The 20,359-nt window shown below is 37.4% G+C and overlaps 1 protein-coding gene across 5 annotated transcripts in view; it reads right to left on the reverse strand.

Moving 5' to 3' along the window:
• LOC103478225 (furin-like protease kpc-1) overlaps positions 1 to 20,359 on the reverse strand; it is a 209,099-nt gene that overhangs the window by 80,214 nt on the left and 108,526 nt on the right. For all 5 annotated transcript variants that reach the window (XM_081597298.1, XM_081597297.1, XM_081597296.1 and 2 more), the window contains 6 exons: positions 16,400 to 16,437; positions 14,440 to 14,519; positions 13,340 to 13,428; positions 9,975 to 10,147; positions 7,986 to 8,201; positions 6,407 to 6,510 (listed from right to left, as the gene is read on the reverse strand). In XM_081597298.1, the coding sequence (XP_081453424.1) occupies positions 6,407 to 6,510; positions 7,986 to 8,201; positions 9,975 to 10,147; positions 13,340 to 13,428; positions 14,440 to 14,519; positions 16,400 to 16,437 (700 nt within the window). The remainder of the gene's footprint in view (positions 1 to 6,406; positions 6,511 to 7,985; positions 8,202 to 9,974; positions 10,148 to 13,339; positions 13,429 to 14,439; positions 14,520 to 16,399; positions 16,438 to 20,359) is intronic.

Below are 20,359 nucleotides of genomic sequence, written 5' to 3' on the forward strand. Positions count from 1 at the left end.
GCCACTCTTCCTGATGTGGCTGAAGAAATTTAGCTCCTTAAAGTAACGGTTTTACATACAAAGAGCCTTTGGATGTACCTTAACTCGGGTAACAAATGGAACGGACCAGGCATCCGAAGGGATTCATTCCGAGCCCGATTAAAGGCGTTTTCATGTAAATTCATGCGCGGGTTGTTGGTTGGCATGTTGGAATTGTAAAGGTTTATGACGCGGGTGAAAGCATCAGATTGAAGAAAAAATTGTTATGGAGATCTTTCTTTACTGCAATAAACATCAAACATAAAGAGGAACACATTTTTTTTAACCAATGTTTCAATTCACATTTTTGGAGGTGTACAGTAAAACTATTAAAAAGTACTTTAAATAGTCGACTTAGCCACTGAAAGATGATAGTCCACATGAAGCTGAATATCTTGAAAAACACTCATGGTTGTTTTGAAGCATTCTGATTGGTTGACATGAATCCTAGTTTTAGCTTTGTTCTAAAATAAGCAACCATCTACAGTAAAAATAAATAAAATAAAAATGCATTCATGGAACTAAAATTTCAAACTTGATATCGTTACTCAGATAAATATTCAATATCATTTTTTTGAGTTTTTTGAATGCACAGGGTTTTTTGTAGTAAATATAAAATTGCTGATTAATTACAATATAAAATTTTAACCTCCTGAATTTGGGCAAAACCAATAAGTCTTAATACCCCAAGAAGACTTATTGTGTATCTTACATGGCAAAAAACAAACTTTCTAACCAATTGAAAAATAAAAGTTAGCTAAATTTGAATAAAGTTTGATTGAAATGATCAGCAGCAAAAAACACTTGGATTTGGTATAAACAGAAACATTTTTGAATGGACGTAGCAGGCAATGCATTTCACTAGGGAGCCCAAATACACTAAAGCTAAATAATATGAGAGATCTGGTTATGTTGTAACAATATGTTGAGATCTGCAGAATCAAAACATTAAGTGGAATCACAGCAAAGCCAAATGTCCAGCTGATGAATGGTTGAAGAGAAACTGAGATAAAGTGACAGAGAGGCAGCCGGAGTGATAAAGTGAACGATCAGAGAATGACAGACAAACTGGATGAGTGGGGGATTGGTTCACCTTGATGATTTGTTTGACAGTATGTACGGATGGAGACAAATGGAAACAATATCAGACAAAGCGAAGTTAGAGAGGCCAGAGGAAGCGGACAGACAACAATGACCCGACACTGAGCACCAAGGATCAGACTATGCTACGTTCACCATGGTCAGACTGCTAGCAGAGCATCTATAGAGATTCTAAGTCAATGGAAGGAATTGTCTTTATGCTATTAGAATTCAAACATTTACCAGTGGTAACAGGAAATGTGAACTGTGAATGCTAACGTTAGCGTTTGGGACATCTGTGCTAGCTGCAACATTTTGAACTGGGGCAGTATTTTACGCTTGAATAGCTTTGCTGATAGGCTAACTCATTTTTACACATGAACACAACAGTAGTCTTTTGTTTCTTTTTTTCTCCAGCGTCCCATCAGGTTTTTTTGAAGCAAATATTAACCCTCAGTGGGCCAAGAGAAGCAGCTCTGTCTTCCATTGCTGTTGTTTGTCAGACGTCGTTTGCGTGTCAGATTTACAGGTGTACCAGAAACACTCGAATACAAGAGTTCCGTCTCAGGACTTTTGTATGTAAAAAGAGGAGGGTGTGGGGGGGGGAGCGATTAACTGTGTTAAAATTTTTAATAATTTAAAAACTATGCAATTAATTACTCGACATGAAAGCGTTAAGAGTCCTGGCCCTACTTAAAATGGAAAATTGTAGGTATGTGATTGTGAGTCTTTAATTAATGTTTTTTTGTTTGTTTGTTTTTTTGCTTTTATTTTAAATGGGAAGGATGGTTCATATTCTCACTACTGATTCTAGACTGAAAAAATGTTCTAGACCAAGAGGACAGAAAAGTATCAACTCACAAAAATCTATTACATTTTCTTCTAAGAAGGTGATTTACAGGCCCCTAGCAGAAATGGAAAATAAAATAATAACACTAACATGCATTTTTATTTTACCTTCTAAATGATTTTAAAAAAGGTTCAATTTATGTTCCTGCGAACACTCTCAAATTGATTTTTATCCACATGACAAAAAGTTTGGACATTACTAGCTCAAGTGGTTGGTCGTGTCACACAATTTAGGTTGTTTCTGATAAATGTGGATAAGAAAAGAAACATCCAGGTCTGCTGTATGAAAGTATAATTGAATGCAAGATTGAGCGTGTTTCTGTAACATATGAGAGAAAAAGCGAGAAAGAAGGAGAAATGGAATAGCCTGAAAGCCATACAAATAAATACAGAGAGAGAGAGAGAGAGAGAGAGAGAGAGAGAGAACTCAGACCCATAAAGACGTGAGCAGAATCCAGCTGGTTTGAGCAAGAGAGGTGATATATAGTTTAGTCAGTGGCAGCAGGTCATGACAAAGCCTTTAACAGTAATGTCTTGGGAGTCGCCTTGCCCAGGGGACCCACACTCCATTTTACAGCCAAGTAACTGAGACTGAGAACACTGCAGCATGACAGCTGGAGCAGTAAAGCTGGCCTCTAGTACAATCCATATTGTGAAGGTGGCGCAGATACCACTGATACGGCCACAAAACACCGGGCCTGAGGTCACACCAGCAGCTGCCGCGTTGAGAGCAATGAGAAAAAGGCTCGGGACACGGCAGGGAGAGGCACACAGGACAAAGGAGAAGGAAGACAGAGGAGTCGACAAAAACAATTTATGGAAAATAAGACATTTTAAGTTAAGAGGTGTACATAGATCAAAAAGAGAGAATTAAAAAAGTATTTATTGGAGATAAACTGATATTTTCAGTATCACTGGTGTGTTTACGGTCGTGTCTGAGAAAACACAAAAGGTATAAAAGGTTATTTAAAAAGGGAATGTACATTTTCTGTCATGTCATCTGCAGTTTATACAGCCTGCAAGATAGTGAGAGAGAGTTTCATTTTTAGCATGTAGCATCAAGGCTAAACATAATAAAGCAAAGTTATTGCTTTTTTTCTTTTTGAGCTTTGAACCCGTCTCTTTAAACACGATAGTTTTACAAATGTTGGAAACTTTTTGAACATCTCAAAATTAAAATAAGGAAGCTAGCAAACTAATCAATAAACAGCAGCTAACTCTAGCAATTTGAAGCAATTCAAACTGAAATTGGGAGGGATATGGCATTATGTTAGCTGATATTGTCCCTTTGTTGACTTGCGTTAGTTCAGCCTGATAGCAATTCAGTTTACCAAATCTTCAGCAACTCGTCAATCCTCTCTCGCTTTTTGGGTGAGATTATGGTACAAGACAGCATCAAAGATGCTTCCTAGATCTTGTAAATGTTTGAAAATTTGATTAAAGTTCAATGAGCTAATACGCCAAGTCACCTGATGAGGCGGATTAACAGGTTTGTTACCACCATTGCGAGGTTGTACGTACTTTTACAACAAGCTCCCCAGCTGCATTTCCATATAATTGCACAATTTGACATTTTGAAAATAAATTTGCTCAATGGAAACATGAAATTTTCAATAAACTCAGTTTTTGATCAAACAAAAAAAAAAGTTTTGATGTAGCTTTTGGCCGCACCAAAAATGGTTTATTTCGCATCACACGAATCACGTGATCAAAAATCAGATGTTGCCACTGGTGCAAACCATGAAGAAGATGCCAGGAAGTAGTTAGAGGATCACAACACTGCATGTTCTTTAATGACATATCATGTCATCAAACTTATTCACGTGTGACTTTAACCTAGTTTCTAATTTTTGGAAGATTTCGTTTTTTTCAACATTAGCAGAATACTGACAAGGTTTTTGGACAAATGCAATGGAAACTCAGCATCGCTCAAATAGGACACGACTTCACAGAACATCAGCTCAGTTAGGCCCCAAACTATTCCTACCTCTGACAGATTTAAATTTAAAACAATTTTCATTCAACCAAGATAATTATTTTCAAGGTTTTTGAGACTTTTATCCATTATTACCTGAAAAGGAAAAAGAGAAGTGGAAGACATTTAGCAAACGGCCTGTGGATAAGAAACAAACAGCAGACAGCTGTGTTGATGACTGTAGCCTCTGCATGGTTCACCTGCTCTACCGCTGAGGCATGTAAACGCCCCAAGAAGATTGTTTGTGATTGGAAATGAGACAGGCATGTCTCAGAAGATAATAAAATAGCAGAAACACAGTCAATGACCAATGAGAAAGACTTTATTGGCATTAGAGCAAATCCATCTTATGATTGACGACCAGCATTTTGATGCTGTTGACTTTTGGAATCAGCTCCAGGTTTTCAGGACGGAAGGCTTCCTTCTTATCACTCTAATCTTTAGTCCAAAACATTCACTTTACTTCCTAGTCAGTCAAAGTATGTTGGTAAAATAATTTGTGCTTAACCCCTGCACCACCACCGCCCCCCTAAATATGACAAATGTTTGAATAATTCTGGGTACATACTCTAGTCTAGTAAATGCAAAGCCTTTTCCTAGGAGACTTTATGAGAGAGAGGTTTTGGTGCACTAATTGAGATAATCACTGATTTAATCTTTGACTAAGACTGAAACAAACAGCGTGTCATTTTGTGCTTCTTTTAACCTAGCAGCTCAGGTCTTTTCCGCACACAGTGTGACGTCACCTCTACTACTGCTTCAAATAACCACTGACTGCATCACAGCTGGAAAAGGTAAGACATATTTTGAATGCTCTTCTCATGGTTTTCTTTGTCTCGTAAAGACAAAAAAAATTTTTTTCACATAGTTTAATCAATGCAGCATGTTGTCAACTTTATGGGTGTTAAAGATATCAGAAAGAGTAGAAAGAAACCAGACTGACTGACTGACTGAGCCCTGGAGCGTGCCATCCCGCCACCAGCATTTGGTGGAGCCCACTTTTACAGCAATTAATTAAGCCACAAATCTCTTGAGAGTATATCTCTGAGTTTGGCAAACCAAGACACTGGGATTTTTGCCCATGTCTCACGGCAAAAACTGCTAAAACTCCTACGAGTTGGAAAGGATCTGCTGAGGCTGCTGTAACGCAACATTTAAGTCACGTACCTCCAAATGATGACTCGGCTTTGACATTGTCGATGCTGAAAGGTAAACCGGTGCTGTAGCTTTAAGTCTCTGAATAATGTTTCAGGATAAATTAAAAGATTTTTACTTAAAGGCAGTAAAGTATGAATACATTTCAGGAGGGAAGGATGGAAGACAACCTAACAGCTCAAGGATATCGACTATGACAGAAGAGAAGTTTAAAAAAAAACTAAAGAGGTTCATGGAAGATACAGAGTTCACTCAGCTTAGACTAGACTGAATACTGTAATGTGAAATACAACCTTATTATAGATTTCCCTCATCTACATGTTCTCACTGAATTTGAGCAGTTGTACAGCTTTATGTGCATTAATGTCACAAGACGTGACATCTAGTGAAACACAACAATTAATACAACATCAAACAGACAACTAGTATCTACCTCTTGAAAGTTAAGTTCTTCAGAAGCTCTATGAACTTTTTAAAAATAATATACATAACTTATCTGGATTTAACTGACCGGGGTGTGATATGAACTCAAATCCATTAGTGTTTCTTCTCATGTAATTATTTAATTGAGACTTATGTACATACATATATGAATATGTGCAGATGGACATAAGTTCAAACCGTTTATGTCACTGTGAGATATGCGTATTTCACAAAAATGCAGAACAAATGCACAAAAAGTGAGAGACGTCAAAGGAAGAAGAAAAGTTGTTGACATTTCGGTTTGTTTTTGGGGTGATTAAAAGGTCACCATAGAAGTGACCTTTTAATCACTTCTATGATGAAATTCTGTGAAGTTATTTACACTGTCCCTCCTGGAAACGAGTATTTATTTTTTGTTTCTATACAATGCATCAAAGTGTAAGTACTTATCATACACCATAAAAATAATTTTTTAAAAATTCATCTTTTTTCTTTTTTTTCTTGTTTTTTTTTTTACTTTTTTTCTTCTATATTTACTGCTTTAATTAGCAAATACAAAATCAGTCTCAATCTTCAAGTTAAGAAAACAACTGAGAAATGTAATTTTATAAGACAAGACACTTTTTTTTTTGCAAAGCACTTTGGTGTCAGGCCATTACCATTTTTTTTACCACTTAATTTAGGAATTAGGTCAATGAATGACTAATAACATACATATGTTTTGGTGTTTCTGGGTGTATAACAGCAGTGAAATGCAAAAGGGTTGTGCAGTCAAACACCCATATATTAGAAAGACCTAGTAGAGGTCACATGAGTACGATTCGTCTTAGACTGCTTCAATCTCTGCCTGTTTACTTCATCGTGTTACTATTGGTGTGCAGTATCAGAAGACTGACTGACACTTACTTCACTTCCAAGGCAAGAGCTAGAATCCCTGCAGCAATCGGAGCGGCACTGGAGGTTCCTGGGAAGTGCGTGACACACCCATCTCCAGTGTTGGTCACAGTCACCTTATGGAAAACAAAACCGAAACGGGTCAGGATACCACATCCCATTCTTCTATCTACTGCCAGGGATCTGGTGCATTATCGGTCAAAACATCTTTATTTTGTGAAGTTATTCACAGCGGTTAGAGCAGAAACAATACTCTACTCTTACTAAAGTAAGAGGAACCCAGGAACTAGGTCATTTCCAACATGCCAACATGGTATAAATTTACTAATCCAAACTCTTACATATGTGGCTTTTTTTTTACAGGTTTTACACTCTTTATATATAGAGTACATATAGAGTAAAGTTTCCATTGACCATAAAATAGCGCAAATTGAAATTACAAAGACAAATTTGCTCAATTTAAACAGGGCAATTTCAAAAGAATTTTAGTTTTTGATAAAAAGAAAAGTTATTGATGAAATGTTTTTGCACTAGGATGAGATGGTTTTTTGTCTATTGAAATAGATGCATTTCACAAAACTGCAATAGAAACACTTTTTTCGCATCATGTGATCAACAGTCGGCTGTTGGTTACTGGCGAAATGACAAAGAAAACGACAGGAAGCAGCAGGAGGACGATGGTTTGTTTTGGGCTCTTTCAGTTAGTTGGCTCCACCAGAGCTCATAAAAAGTTGTATATCATTCTAACTTGTTGAATTCATAACTCGTGTGTAAAATTGGCAGCTACAATTTTAAACACGATTGTAGCTGTGTGTAATTCGCAGCCGCCGCCAGGTATAAGAAGCTTGTCGCTCCAGCGCCTGAATAAGACGCCAGCGTCTCCTCTGATGGCTGATTTTTATGACTTATCGTGTGAACTATGTTATTCACATATGATTGTAGTTTAATTTCTTAGTTAGCGGAAACACCGCAAGTCCAAAACTGTGTTTTTTCTTTTTTTCTGACATTAGCAGAATTTAGACAAAAGATTTGCGCGCGTTAACAATGAAATGGCAGACATTGTTTGTGATCCTTTCCTCTTTCAGTAGCAAATGTAAAACAATTTTCTCCTCATGTTAATAAAAAAAAAACAAAAAAAAAACTATCATATCCACCTCCGTCCAAATGAGGAGTTCAAAAAGTGCATACATCCCACCAGAGCAAAGTGTTAACGCAGTGATAAAATTGGCCTTTCAGTTTCTCCAGTCCTGGAGCTGGCGAGACATTTTCTCGTGGGGTTTTTTCTGTGTTACATCCGCCATCAACACTTCAGCTCCTTCCTCTTCCATTCTCAGCCGCTACAGCCACGCTTTACCTCCAATTAACACTCGTTTCTGTATGTCTTCGAGAGTTTGCCCGGCAATCACCCAGGTCATTTGGCAGGCCTCAATAAATATCACACCAGTGGCTGCTCTTTAACAGGATTCTCTCTGCTCAGAGCAGCCTAAAAGTCACGCTGCTGGTTCTCACACACACACACACACGCACACACATACAGTCATTAGAGCCAGACAGTGCTGTTAGACGTATTAGAAGGTATTGACACACTAACCAAAGGTAGCGAGTCTCCCACGTTGGAACCTGTCAGGGTGACGGCCATCACTCCGGGGCAGGGTTCACCGAAGTAGGCGGGCTTCCCAGTCTGGGTGACGGCTCCGATGGCGATGGTGTAGACGGAGTTAACGTACCCGTCTGCGCCGCAGTGGTCACGCTGCGTTCCACCATTACCTGCCGCCCATACAAAGATGCTGCCCTTCCCACGTCGGCCCTGAAGGAAGGAAAATGTTGACTCGGTTAAGTATGTGTCCGTTTGTCACCCTGTTCATCCATTAGCAGGTCTCTTTCTTTAAACGCATCAAGAAGTAGAGAATTATTTTACACATTAGAATGCAAGAGTGGTTTTGTTTTGATAAGATGCCTTTTTTTGTTGATATAATACATCATATTGATACACCAAATTTAAAGGATGCGATCATTTTGTCCTACAAGTCAATGCGCTAGCAGCCAGAAAAAAAGAAAAGCAAAGGAATTTGAGCGAGGTCAACAATGTGATTGCCAGACAGCTTCGTCACAGCATCGGTTTTAAAAAGTGTTTTATAAACCTGGCTGCCCGCCAGGCTTTACTTGCCCTCCCTACCAGACTTAGTATTTATTATGTTTGTTTATTTATTCTATTTTTTTATTTATTTATTTTTATCCACCAGAAATTGCGATGGCAAAGACGGGCTAAATTGTCACTTTAGTAAAACGGTTGGAAAAGCAACTTAGTGGTCAGCATGAGAACACATAGGCAGCCTGAGGTCAGGTGTCATTTTTTAATTACGAGAACTCTACACCCACTGCCTGTCTACACGCTAACAACTTTTGCAAATAAAGTGACAGGTTATGGAAAAAGGATCAAAGAATTTTTGACTTTTTTTTTTTTGAGCCTTTTTACAAGACTTTACAGTTGGTGTTTAGGTATTGTTAATAATGTCCTCCAATGACAACATACTTATCTAGTCATAATTTTCACATTTCCTATCAACTTTAAACATTTAACTCTAAAACACAGTAGATGGCCACCGTAGTGTCCTTGCCAAGGAGCTTAGCCAGTTTTCTGGGATAAGACCTGAAAACTACAGGATACATAATACCGGTCTGCAGTGGCTAATGCTGCTTCCGTAAACACACAGTACATCACAGGAGCTGTGTAAGAGGCTGCATAGACACAAACAAGTCAATTTTGTTATGGTAAAAAAAAAACATAGCTTCAGCATTCATTACATCTAAATGCAAATATGCATTTAGATGCATAAACATGTTGCAGCAGCACAGTCGTCCCCCAAGCTAACATCAGCGTCCGAGGTCCACATTTCTAAAGAAGGATTTTTTTCAAAGAAATTACTTCCTGAAACATCTGAAAGCTGAATGGCGCTTTGCACTAAAGAACAAATTGAAGTCAGCAAATTGAAGCTTTGTTTCTGAGCTCTCAAGTTTATTTATTCAATAAATTAGCAGCAAAAAGAGTTTTTGAACGGAAAATGTTTATTTTGTCAACGACTGGTTTTCAATTAAAATGTGATTAAATACACTCAATTAATAACAGACCTCGCATTTAGCTCCATTAAAAATTGTAATCGGGTCTCACCGCCGGTTTTCAACATGTTGGCTTGCTGCAGGCAGTCGGTCCTTACAGGAAAATATAAACATAAATCTGAACTCTGCTCTTTTTATGCGACATCTGCCTTGACAAGGGGAGAGTTTTTATTGAACTCCGTTATTCAACTCATTCAGCTTTTCCTTTGGGGAAGAAAGGGAAGAACAAAGAGACGTTTACATATTGATTTAGGTTCTTTTGCTTATTTTGTGATTTCTTACTAAAAAGCGCTACAGTGGTTTTAATTTCCCTAGAATTTACCACTTGCTTTAAAAAAAAAAATGTGTAAAGTTGTAACAGATAAAGCAAAGAAAGGCAGTGGAATGTAATCGCTCCTCATTTTGTGGGCTTTCGGTGTAACAGGCCAACAAGTGGAGGAAACTCGGGAAACAAAAGCCTCGCCTTCTGAGTTCCTAGCCGGAGGGCTCGCTCCGTCAGGCGGTGCGGCCCGTCCATCTCTTCCCCGTTGTCCCGCGGGCCCCAGCTGCAGACGTAGATGTCGATGAAGTGCATGTTGTAGGTCAGAGCCGAGGCCTCCATGGCGTCCGTGACGACGCCGTCCAGCAGACGGATACCTGGACCAATCAGAAGCAGTCGCACAGATCAGGATTTTGATGGAAGAAAGCTAAATAAAATAAAAAAAATAAAAACTTTCCACTGTTTCAGTACAAGAATCCCCATCGTTTACTACCACAAGGTGATTAGCTGCAGTATTATTACGAACCCTCAGGACGCACAGCAACAATCCACTGTTGTAATCTGAAATAAGTGGATGTCAACGCCGTTCCAGGCTCCTGTACAAAATGTTCCTTGCGATCTAATTAAATCCGAATAAAAGAGTTGATGTGCAATTCATTTTCATGTGTTTTGAAAAGACTGAGTCCGGGCACAAATAATGAAGCAGATGAAATGTTATGATATTTCTTAATAATGCCTTTTTCATGGATCTCTGTGAGCTGATTTCAGCAGCTTACTTTAGAACCTACAATAGTAAAATCAAGTCAGATGTGCATTATTTAGCAACAGATTGGCTCCTTTCGCCGTATTTAAACAGCAAGATGTTCCCTGAGAAACTGTGGCTGGCACAGCGTCCGTCCAATTAGAGGCTGGAGATGGAACCGAGATGGACTGCGGTTGGACATGGAGGACGTCCAGGCACTGAAGGGAAGAACGCTTTTGAATTATAAAGGCAGTCGGTGCCATTTTTGCATGTAACACCGCAAACTGCAAGTTCACTTCTGTATTGATCCTTCGCACGTGTCATTACGCTCTGCGGAGAGGGGCCCACCCCGCCATGACGGACGCCAAAACAACCTCTTTTGTGTAATGTACACATAATCACAACCTTTTTGACCTTTTTGAATTTTGTGCCTAAAAATTAACAAGAGTATATATAAAAAAACTAAAGCTACTATTATAACTAACTCAAATGAAAGTGGAACTAAACAATATTTAACTAATAAAAACTATCAAATACACTCTAAAAACTAAGTAAAACTGAATCAGACAAACAAAAAGTCACATCTAAACTATAAAGTCACAAAACTATTATAAGACAAAAGACAAAAAGACGTGTGTGGCAGAAAGAGAACTGTTTGTCCTCATAGACACCATACTCAATAAAACAACAACCTTTATTTTGTAGGTTTGTACAATATAATTCTGAGCAGTTTCACAATGAGTGACAAACTTTGTTGAATGTCAGACAACATGGCCCCCGGTCTCAGCAGCGCCTCTTCCATGCCCTTCATCTCCTCAGTGCCAGACTCTGTTTATGACCCAACAAGGCAAAACCAAGACTAACTGTGGAAACGTATTCCTGGTCTCGCCTCATGAAGTGTTTCCTTTTTTTTCCCCCTGAGTTCTGCAAAAATGCTTTCTGGGCCAAATGATTGAAGCGCACGGATAAAAGACCCCGAGTTCAGAGTTCAAATGTCAGAGTTCAGCTGAAGGATGCATCTTGTTTTCTATTTTCATGCTCTTAGACTGACTGTGCTAAATTTGATTAGAGGTGTGAGATATGAGGGCGTACCTGGAGACAGGATGCATCAGTAAACTGAAGACTTATTGTCTATCAAATGGATACATATCAGACATACACATATAGATCACGTGTATATCAGGAAAAATTACAGATATTAAAAACTATAAACATTAAAAGAAAAACCTTTCCGACCAGCAAGAACTTTGTTTTTGTTAATAAAAAAAACAAAATGCATAGGTTAAATGATAATAAAACAGAGTGGAGGGAATATCAGTTTTGAGAAAATAATTTAAAAGTTTTTATTTACATTTTATTTTTAAAAATGGCAAGTTGAAAATGATTTATAGTTTTCTCCTGCTTTGGCTGAATGGTTCAATATTGACTAAAATAAATGTGTGGTTATTAAGAGCCTTTTTATTTATTTATTTATTATTATTATTATTATTATTATTATTATTATTATTATTATTATTATTATTATTATTATTATTATTAATATTTAACTCCCCTCCCCCTCCAAAAAAAAGGGGGAAAAAAAACATTAAACTTTTGTGGAAAAATAGGATAGAAACATTTTCTTCTGCAGGGTGTTGTATATGTATATGTAGAAAACTATGTTTGAGGAAAGGCAAATTTTCAAACTAATTACAAAACAAAGAAAAAAAATTTAACAAATAAAAAGACATTTTAAATTAAACAAATAAAAAGACATTTTTTTCTCACCATCTGAAGTTAATCTTCTCTTGTTGAATTAACAAAATGACTTCTATCTGATAAACGCCAGAAGACTTAGCAAGAACATCTGTCAGAGATTTTTGTAATTTTTATGACCCTGTTATCTGTTTTAAAAAGACAGCAATTCCTCATACTGACCAACTGTATGAATTTTTTTTATTTTAGGAAAGTTAAAAAATCTATAAAAATAAAATAATAAACATCATCGCTTAAATTTTATGACATTTAACAAATAGTCATTTTGGTCAGTCTCACTAACCTAAAACAAAAAAAAAAGAGTTTGGTCTCATTGAAGTTCAGGCATTGAGAAAAAATGTTTGTCTTTTTTATTCAGTGTATTTAAATATCTGGTTTCAAATGTGTTTTATATTTGTTTTGTCATTAGGTTGCATTGTAAAAACACTAAATTTTACCAAGTATGTTTTGTCTAGTTTCAAGTGCAAATGTCTAAGCAAACTTGAAAAAAGACAAAACCAACTTACAAGTAAATTATATATAGAGGTTTGTTTTAAGTAAATGAGTCCTTAATATTGATGAAAAAGTTCTAGTTCTATTGGCAAATTTAAACTTACAAGACATTTTTCCCAATTTGTCTGCCAATAGAACCAATAATTTCTCATCAATATTAAGGATATTAAGGAATTAATTACTTAAAGCAAGCCTCTATCTTGCTGAAAAGCTACTTTTAAGATAGTTTTGTTTTATTTCAAGTGTATCAAGATATTTACACCAGAAACCAGGAAGATGTTGTGTTTTTGCTGTGTTTACTTTTAGTCTCAATGCTGTGGAAATTCAATGCAATTATTTCATGGAAAACTGTTCAAACATTAGCAGAGCCAAAGAGTTGCAGGTATATTATATATATATATATATAAATATTCTTTCGTTGCATTGCCAAGTCATACCAGCAATAATAACAGAGCGACTCTGGAACACAACAAGTATTTCTGACAAAGATTCAGCTCCCATGTTGTATTCTTGGCTGCAGCGCTGCACCCACAGTCAAACTGCCTCCCATTGTCTCCTAAAGCTGGACCGCTTTCCTCACCTCCTATCCTGGCATTGAAGGCGATGCCCACACCGCAGTAGGAGTTGTTGGCCTCCATAGCAACTTCGCCGGCACAATGCGTACCGTGACTGAAACAGAGCGGGAATGAGATGTTAGCCACACACTGAGACTAAATAGGCAGAGATGAGACTTTTCTCCTTTATTGGATGTTCTGATCTGAGCATGCATGGTAACCGTGCCAGAACAAATAATTACACACGGGTACATGTTGATTGGTTCAGATCAAAAGAGAAGACGAGGATACTGGGAATTTCTTCTTGATCAGAGAAAGAGAGAGAGAGAAAAAAACATTTCCACTGGTCTTAAAATACAAGCGATATTTCATAAATTGATCAAATGTATTAAATAGATACAGTGCCTCGCACTTTGAGCTTCTCTCACTTTTTATCTTATTCTTGCTACAATATTCTTCGTTTATTTGAGGGGATTTTATGGGACAGACCGACACAAAGAACCGAGTACGTTAGCAGCCACCCCACTGCTGCCAACTCAGCAACTTTGTCAATATTTTTAATGACTTCCCAGAGAAAAAAAAACAACAAAAAAGTATCAACCAAAATCTGAATCGGCAAATCAGGTTTTTTAAAGATCGGCGATCGACCAGAAAATTGCTATCGGTGCTTCCCTATCGTAAACATATTCAACCGGAGCTGCAGTGGGATGGCTTAGATAAAAGTATATAGTGTTACAAGTATGTCCCAGTCAAAGTCCAGACCTAAATTTAACTGAGAACGTGGCAAAACTTGAAAGTTTCAGTCGACATGTGAAAAACTAGACATAACTGTGGCTGCAAGAGACAGTTTCAACATCTAGTGACTCATGGGGTAATTAGTAAACCGTTGTGTAAAAACACGCTTTATTTTTTCTGCCACTCGTCAAGTTCACACTTATCCACATAAAATACATCAAAGCACAGCAAGGCTCTGCAGTTACATGTGGTCACCATCTGAAAACATTGATCCAAGTCATTATTTTTGCCAAAAGTGACTTTTTGCTTTTAAGACAGTTACAGCTGACTTTGAGTCCAGAATAAGAATAATAACAATAAAAAAAAGGAACATACGAACAACAATCACTACCTGTTCTCCTCATCTCTGACAGGCATGGGATCATGAGACAGACCATGCGAGGCCCGCAGGTCAAAGCTGGCGAGGGCCTCCTGCAGAAGCAAGAGAGAAAACAAATGAAGCGCGGTGCGGGACCCAACAGCTCTCGACACGAAACATCAGGATGACATGACAGGAAATGAAGGAATCTCAGAAAAAAAAAGAAACTCTGGATACTCTCACTTGTGTTAGTCTGTCAACATATTTCCTTTGAGTGACGGCAGTCACTGTCACTGCCGGTGCAGTTCACATGCTTTCTGCCTTACAAAAGTGAGCACAGCCGAGGATCTGGGTATAGGCTCAACGGGAGGAAGAGGAGGAACGTCCTGGCAGCTCACTGAACAAGAGCAATTATGTATCTCTTGCTGCAACCAGGCTTATCCATGCCAGACAATCTGCTCTGACAAAGTACAAGTTGGCCTGCATGCTTCCAACTGCCTGCGAGATTATAAATGACAAGGCAGCAGCAAGCGGCGCTGCGTGACACACATGCTCTACGGCAAGCCAGAAGAACGTCAGGCTAACGGCTTCACGTCTCTCTGTGAGGCGGTGATGGTTTTAATGTCAAAGGTCAAAGGTCTGCAGCCTTCACAATGCATGGTGTTGCTCTAACTCTAGTGAAATAAAACATGTTTTGAGTTTACAGGATCTTAAAAAAAAAAAAAAGACAACTTGCATGTTTTGATGAACATCAGCAGGAAATTTGTTGTTGTGTTTAAAGAACTACAATTTTATTTCTGTTTCCAGGTGTTAAAATAAACCTATGCATAAAACTTTTGCAAATAGAGGAAGGTTTCGTTTCATTTTATGGGATATTGACAGTGGAAAATTGTTACCTTCCTTAAATAATGGCCTAAGTCTTTTTTCTTTCTTTTTTTGACAAAAAAAGAAACAAAACTTTTTTGTGATTTTAAATACATTTTTAAAAAATCATTATCTCTTTCATTCCAAATTAAATTTAGGCAAAAAAAATTGATTTGGACCATTATTTTTAGGAAGGTGACAAAATATAAAGTATATAGTTTCCCATAACGGCAAGACAATTAAGTGTACTGTGCAATCTGTCTGAAATGATTACATAAAATGCCTGAAAATAGCTAAAAGCTGCTTTTGTATCTATATTTAACAGTAGTTGATTCTTATTCATTTTTAGCCAAAGTCACACTGAAAAAAGAGAATGGAGCTCCAACATAAAAAAAATGTAGTTAATCTTTTACATGTAATCAAATCAAGTTTGCCAAACTTAATTTGTTTACTTTGTCTAACATGCCAGGTTAATAATAATTACTCCCCTTACTCTGCAACTAACAGCTAAATAAACCCTCAGCATGATGCTTCCACCACTGTGCTAGCCAGCTGGTACAATATTCTTAAGTCTGAAAGCTTTACCTTGACTGTAGTTGCTCATTGTCTTGTTTCACTGTAAAACATTCAAATCTTTGTTAGTTTTCAACTTTTTTTTCTTTTCTTAGCTCTTCTTTGTGCTTTTCAACATCCATTCCTTTGATCTGTGGTGCAAATTTGTGTCAGATGGTTTGAGACAGTCTGATGTTCCAACAAGACAGCGAACTTTACACATTAAAACTGGCTCTGAAATGGATAAAGGAGTCTAAAATTAAGCTTGTGGAATGGCCTGGACCTCTACTCTATTTAAAATGAACACACTTTGCTGAGCGGCCAGGTCAGTGCCAGGAAACCAACTCGTTTAAACTCATTTGTGATAAAAATGAAAGGTCAAATATCCAGACAGAATTATGCCAGGGCCATATACGGCTTGAGGCAACAAAATGAGTTTTCCTCTTGAATAAAATGACTTTCATTCAAGCATCAGTTGAGGGAGTATCCACCCGTATTGTGTTGTTTTTCAGTTGTCTGATTTGTTTGTTGTGTAATTACGCTTCATTTACATGGAACTGATGTTTGGTTTACTCACAAAGTTTTTCATCAGGTCCTTGTTTGTGTGATCCACACCTAAAATGATCAAGAAAACAATATATTAGAAACATTTTTGTTCGGCTAGATTATCTTATCAATGTGCCTTTACTTTCTGCCTTTTCTTGTTCCAGTAGATTATAATATTTCTGGTATTTTTAAAACAACACCGACACATCAGAGAGTCAAAATCACTAACATGTCTGAAAACATGTGTACCGTCTCTTTAAATATTTCAATTCAGTAAAACCTTTTGTTACACCTATAAATATAGATTTAGGCTTACTTTATTGTTACCGCACAAAGACATGATAGTGAATTTGGCAACGAAATGCCGTTGCTTCGCTACCGGAGTACACAGAAAGAATACTGAAAAACTATAAGCGTGACTACAAATACTTACAGATACATAAATGTGTTAGTGGTGCAGGTAGGAAAAAAATAAGGAAAAAAAACAATATGTATCTCAGTATGAAAGGAAACTTGAAAACGTTTTTCAAACAGTAAATAAGCAGGATGAATACTATTGTCCACAGAGAACAGGATGAGAAAGTGGAAGTGATTCTTTTTACATTCAGTTCTTTCTTTAACAACAGTGAATCAAAAAATATGTCAATTTTTTGTGCGTTGGTCAGCATAAGTGACAGCACGGAGTTACAATCCAGTGAGAGAAAAAACGTTTTTTTTGTCCCAAATGTCTAAGGCGCAACAATCTGGTTAAGAATTAAAGCAAAGATGAATCAAGCAGGATGTTTGCCATTGCCATGTTTGACACCGTTTGGTGTCAGCTGATTCACTCTGCCTGTGCAGCCTCTCCGCTGTGTGGAGGAATCAAAATCCACTGAAAGCTGGAGATAATGTTTATGAGATCCATGCCTAATTTTTTCCTGTTTTGTTCGTTCGGTAATGCCTAAGTGCACTTGTCATGTTATTGCGTTTCCACGGAGCCATGAGAGAAGTAGTGCCGTTTCGAGCCATTTGAGCCTACTATGTGGTAGACAGGTTATTAAAATTTTTGAATTTTGAGTGCCCCGCTAATTGGTGCAATTAATTTGCCAAAGTGTACCGCTTTTTCTTTTTTTTCCCCCCTCTCAAATAAGAGTTTTGTCAAGATTCATGTCACACTCCGCACACGACCGTTAGATGAGTGAAACGAACAAAAGGCTTCAAACGATCCAAATTCACGCCATTCTTTTTCAATTTCTCATTTTTCCTTCTGGCACCTTTCTCACATCTTTTCATCCTTCCTTTCTTTCCACATCAGTTGCCTTTCTCCGGCCCCCCCGGCCCCACCGCCTCCCCTCCATCCCCACCTCCATCTCTGCTGCAGCGGGGCTCCTGTGGTCTCAGCGAGAGACAAACGAATGAGGACCCCAGGAGGGCCGCGCCTGCTCTGCTGCACATCACTCACTCTCTCTGTGTCTCTCAATCACACACACACACACTCATAGGACCGACCCGCCTTTGTCCCGTACAGGCACTGCCTCTGGTTGCCATGGTAACCCGGGGAAGGTTTCGCTGTCACGGCCTGATTGCGTGGAGCTCAGGCATGATGGAGCGTGGGGTGGGTGCAGCCCTCGTTGGAGCCCGCTACGCCACACGCCGCGCCAAGTTGAGCCGTGCTGGGTTCGTCAGTTACTCTGCAGACACGAGCTCAGACAATTTGATTTTTTTTTCCTCGTCTACATCTTCCCTACGAATGATTTAGCCTCAAATACTCTTTGTACCATGAGTTAGCGGTGTCTGAAGTTACTAATTTGCTTTTTTTTTTTTTTTGCATTTTAAGGAGAGTTTATAGTTATTTCTTTAAAAAAGTAGAAATGAAAAAGCAGAAGTGAAAATCTTTCCAACTACACAAAATCCAAAAACAGAAGGAAAAATTGTCCAAAAGAGCAAAAAAAAAAAAAAAAAGGTTTACAAAAAGAACCAATCAGAACCTCCAGGAGCGGCACAGCTCCAGAACGTTGCCTGTATGATTAGATCGATTTGAATTGAAACTGTACTGAATTGAATTTTATGCAGATCTTTTTTGTTTTTTTGCTGTCTACAGATGACATTATATGCATAAACTGAATTCATCTTTACTCCACGTGAGAAGTTTTCCTCTGAAGAAGCAAACCATTCGAGTTCTCACAGCAGAGATGAGAGACATCACTTGATGTGCATTAATCTGTCTTCTACCACATATGGTAAAAAAACAAAAAATCTGGCACATCTATGTTTAAAACATGACTTTTGAAAGTGTTTTGGAAGAATTTAGCTGGGCTAGAAAAGAGCAAGCGGAGTCACTGAAGCAGAAGATAAAAGAAGAAAAGGAAGAAAAAAAGCGCAATTCAGCCCGACGGAGTGTGCTGATAATGTGAGTATTACTGCTGACAAAAGGTAGATATATTTATAGAAGTATTATATTGGCATCTCTTTTTAAAAGGTCTGAACTAGATCACTAATAGTAGTAAAATAACCCAAAACTTTAGAGTATCTGTTGAGTGCAATGCTCAGAGCTCAGGTTTTTTACTGGTCAGAATTAATCTCAAAAGTCCAAACAGCTGTTAGGATTATTTTTCTTTAAGTCATGTCAAATTCTTGCAACTAATGCAACTTCAAAATTGCCCAATAAGCACCTTAGACCAAAACCAGCCTCTACAAATCAAAAGGTTTTTAAAAAAATGTTGGTAAACATGAGCCTGAAGTATTTTATTATTTCTCTGTGGCCATTTTTCTCAGCACCTCTCAGAAAGATGTGACTCTAGGTGAAACTTCAACTTCTTGTTTTTGTGTTGGCTTGCAAGTTTGAAGATATTTTAGACCACTTGCTCCCTCTGAGAATATGCATTTTTCATCTGGTACATAATATTTCTCACTGTGAAAGATTGCAACCCTAAAAGGATACTTGATATATTTTTGAATTCAGGTTTTTGAGGGAAAAGGTTATAGATGTTCATTTTGGATAAACTGAGATCAGTTTTCCCAAGCTGATGTGTCCCATCTTTATGCCACTTCAGACTTAATTATTTAATTGTAATAACTTTCCATGCGGGACACAGAACTTCAATAAAATAAAAATATTTAAAGAAACAATCAGACTTTATTTTTAAGGAGTTCATCTTTACTCCAGGTGAGAAGTTTTCCTCTAAAGAAGCAAACCATTTGAGTTGTCACTAACTCAAATGGTTTGTGACAACTCAATATAACCGGCATTTTCACGTTATTCAAAAGTTTCAATCGATTTTTGCATAGAATGTAAATATTTAGATGTAATTTATTTGCATTCAAATAGTGGAATAAATTATCCTGATAAACAATTCTCTTGATTTATTCATTTATCCATAATCCATTAAAAAAAAACTGCTAAAAATTTTATGTATACACATTAGAAATAGAAGTAACTCTGTGAATGTTGAATTGCTGAACGTGTCAAAGTGCTTATTTGTCTTTGCAAAGACTAAGTTAACATCTGTGTATCTTTGTCTTGATTTTGTCCATTATATATTGCACTAAATCTGGTTTCAATGGTTTTATTCTCTTCACTCTGAGATGGAGAACGTTTGATTATATTGGTTAAAAAAATAAAATAAAATCCTAAATCAACATTTAATAGTAAAGATTCAAACTTAAGCTACACATTAAATGTTAAAGAATGGAGCAGGAAGTGCTTTTATTTTTACATTTTCTGCCAAAAGTTGCATTTATTTTGTTCTAAAATGATCCAAAGTCACTTAATGTAGCGCTTATTTGAAGATTCATCCTTGTGGTCATTATTGTGAAGCTGCTGCTAACACTAACAGATTGCTACAAGCCATTAACATCCCATAATAATCCACCAACGTCACTATTTAATAGCCAAACGGATCATTTCACAGTAAAACAAGAGCAGCAGCTGCAGTCTGTAGCTCACACTGGGTTCCTTTCACTTTTACTTAGATGAGATAAAAAACTGATGCAAAGACTCAAGTCCAAGTCT

Source organism: Poecilia reticulata, chromosome 16 (genome assembly GCF_904066995.2).
Source record: "Poecilia reticulata chromosome 16, P_reticulata-male-v2, whole genome shotgun sequence".
NCBI classification, from domain to species: domain Eukaryota; kingdom Metazoa; phylum Chordata; class Actinopteri; order Cyprinodontiformes; family Poeciliidae; genus Poecilia; species Poecilia reticulata.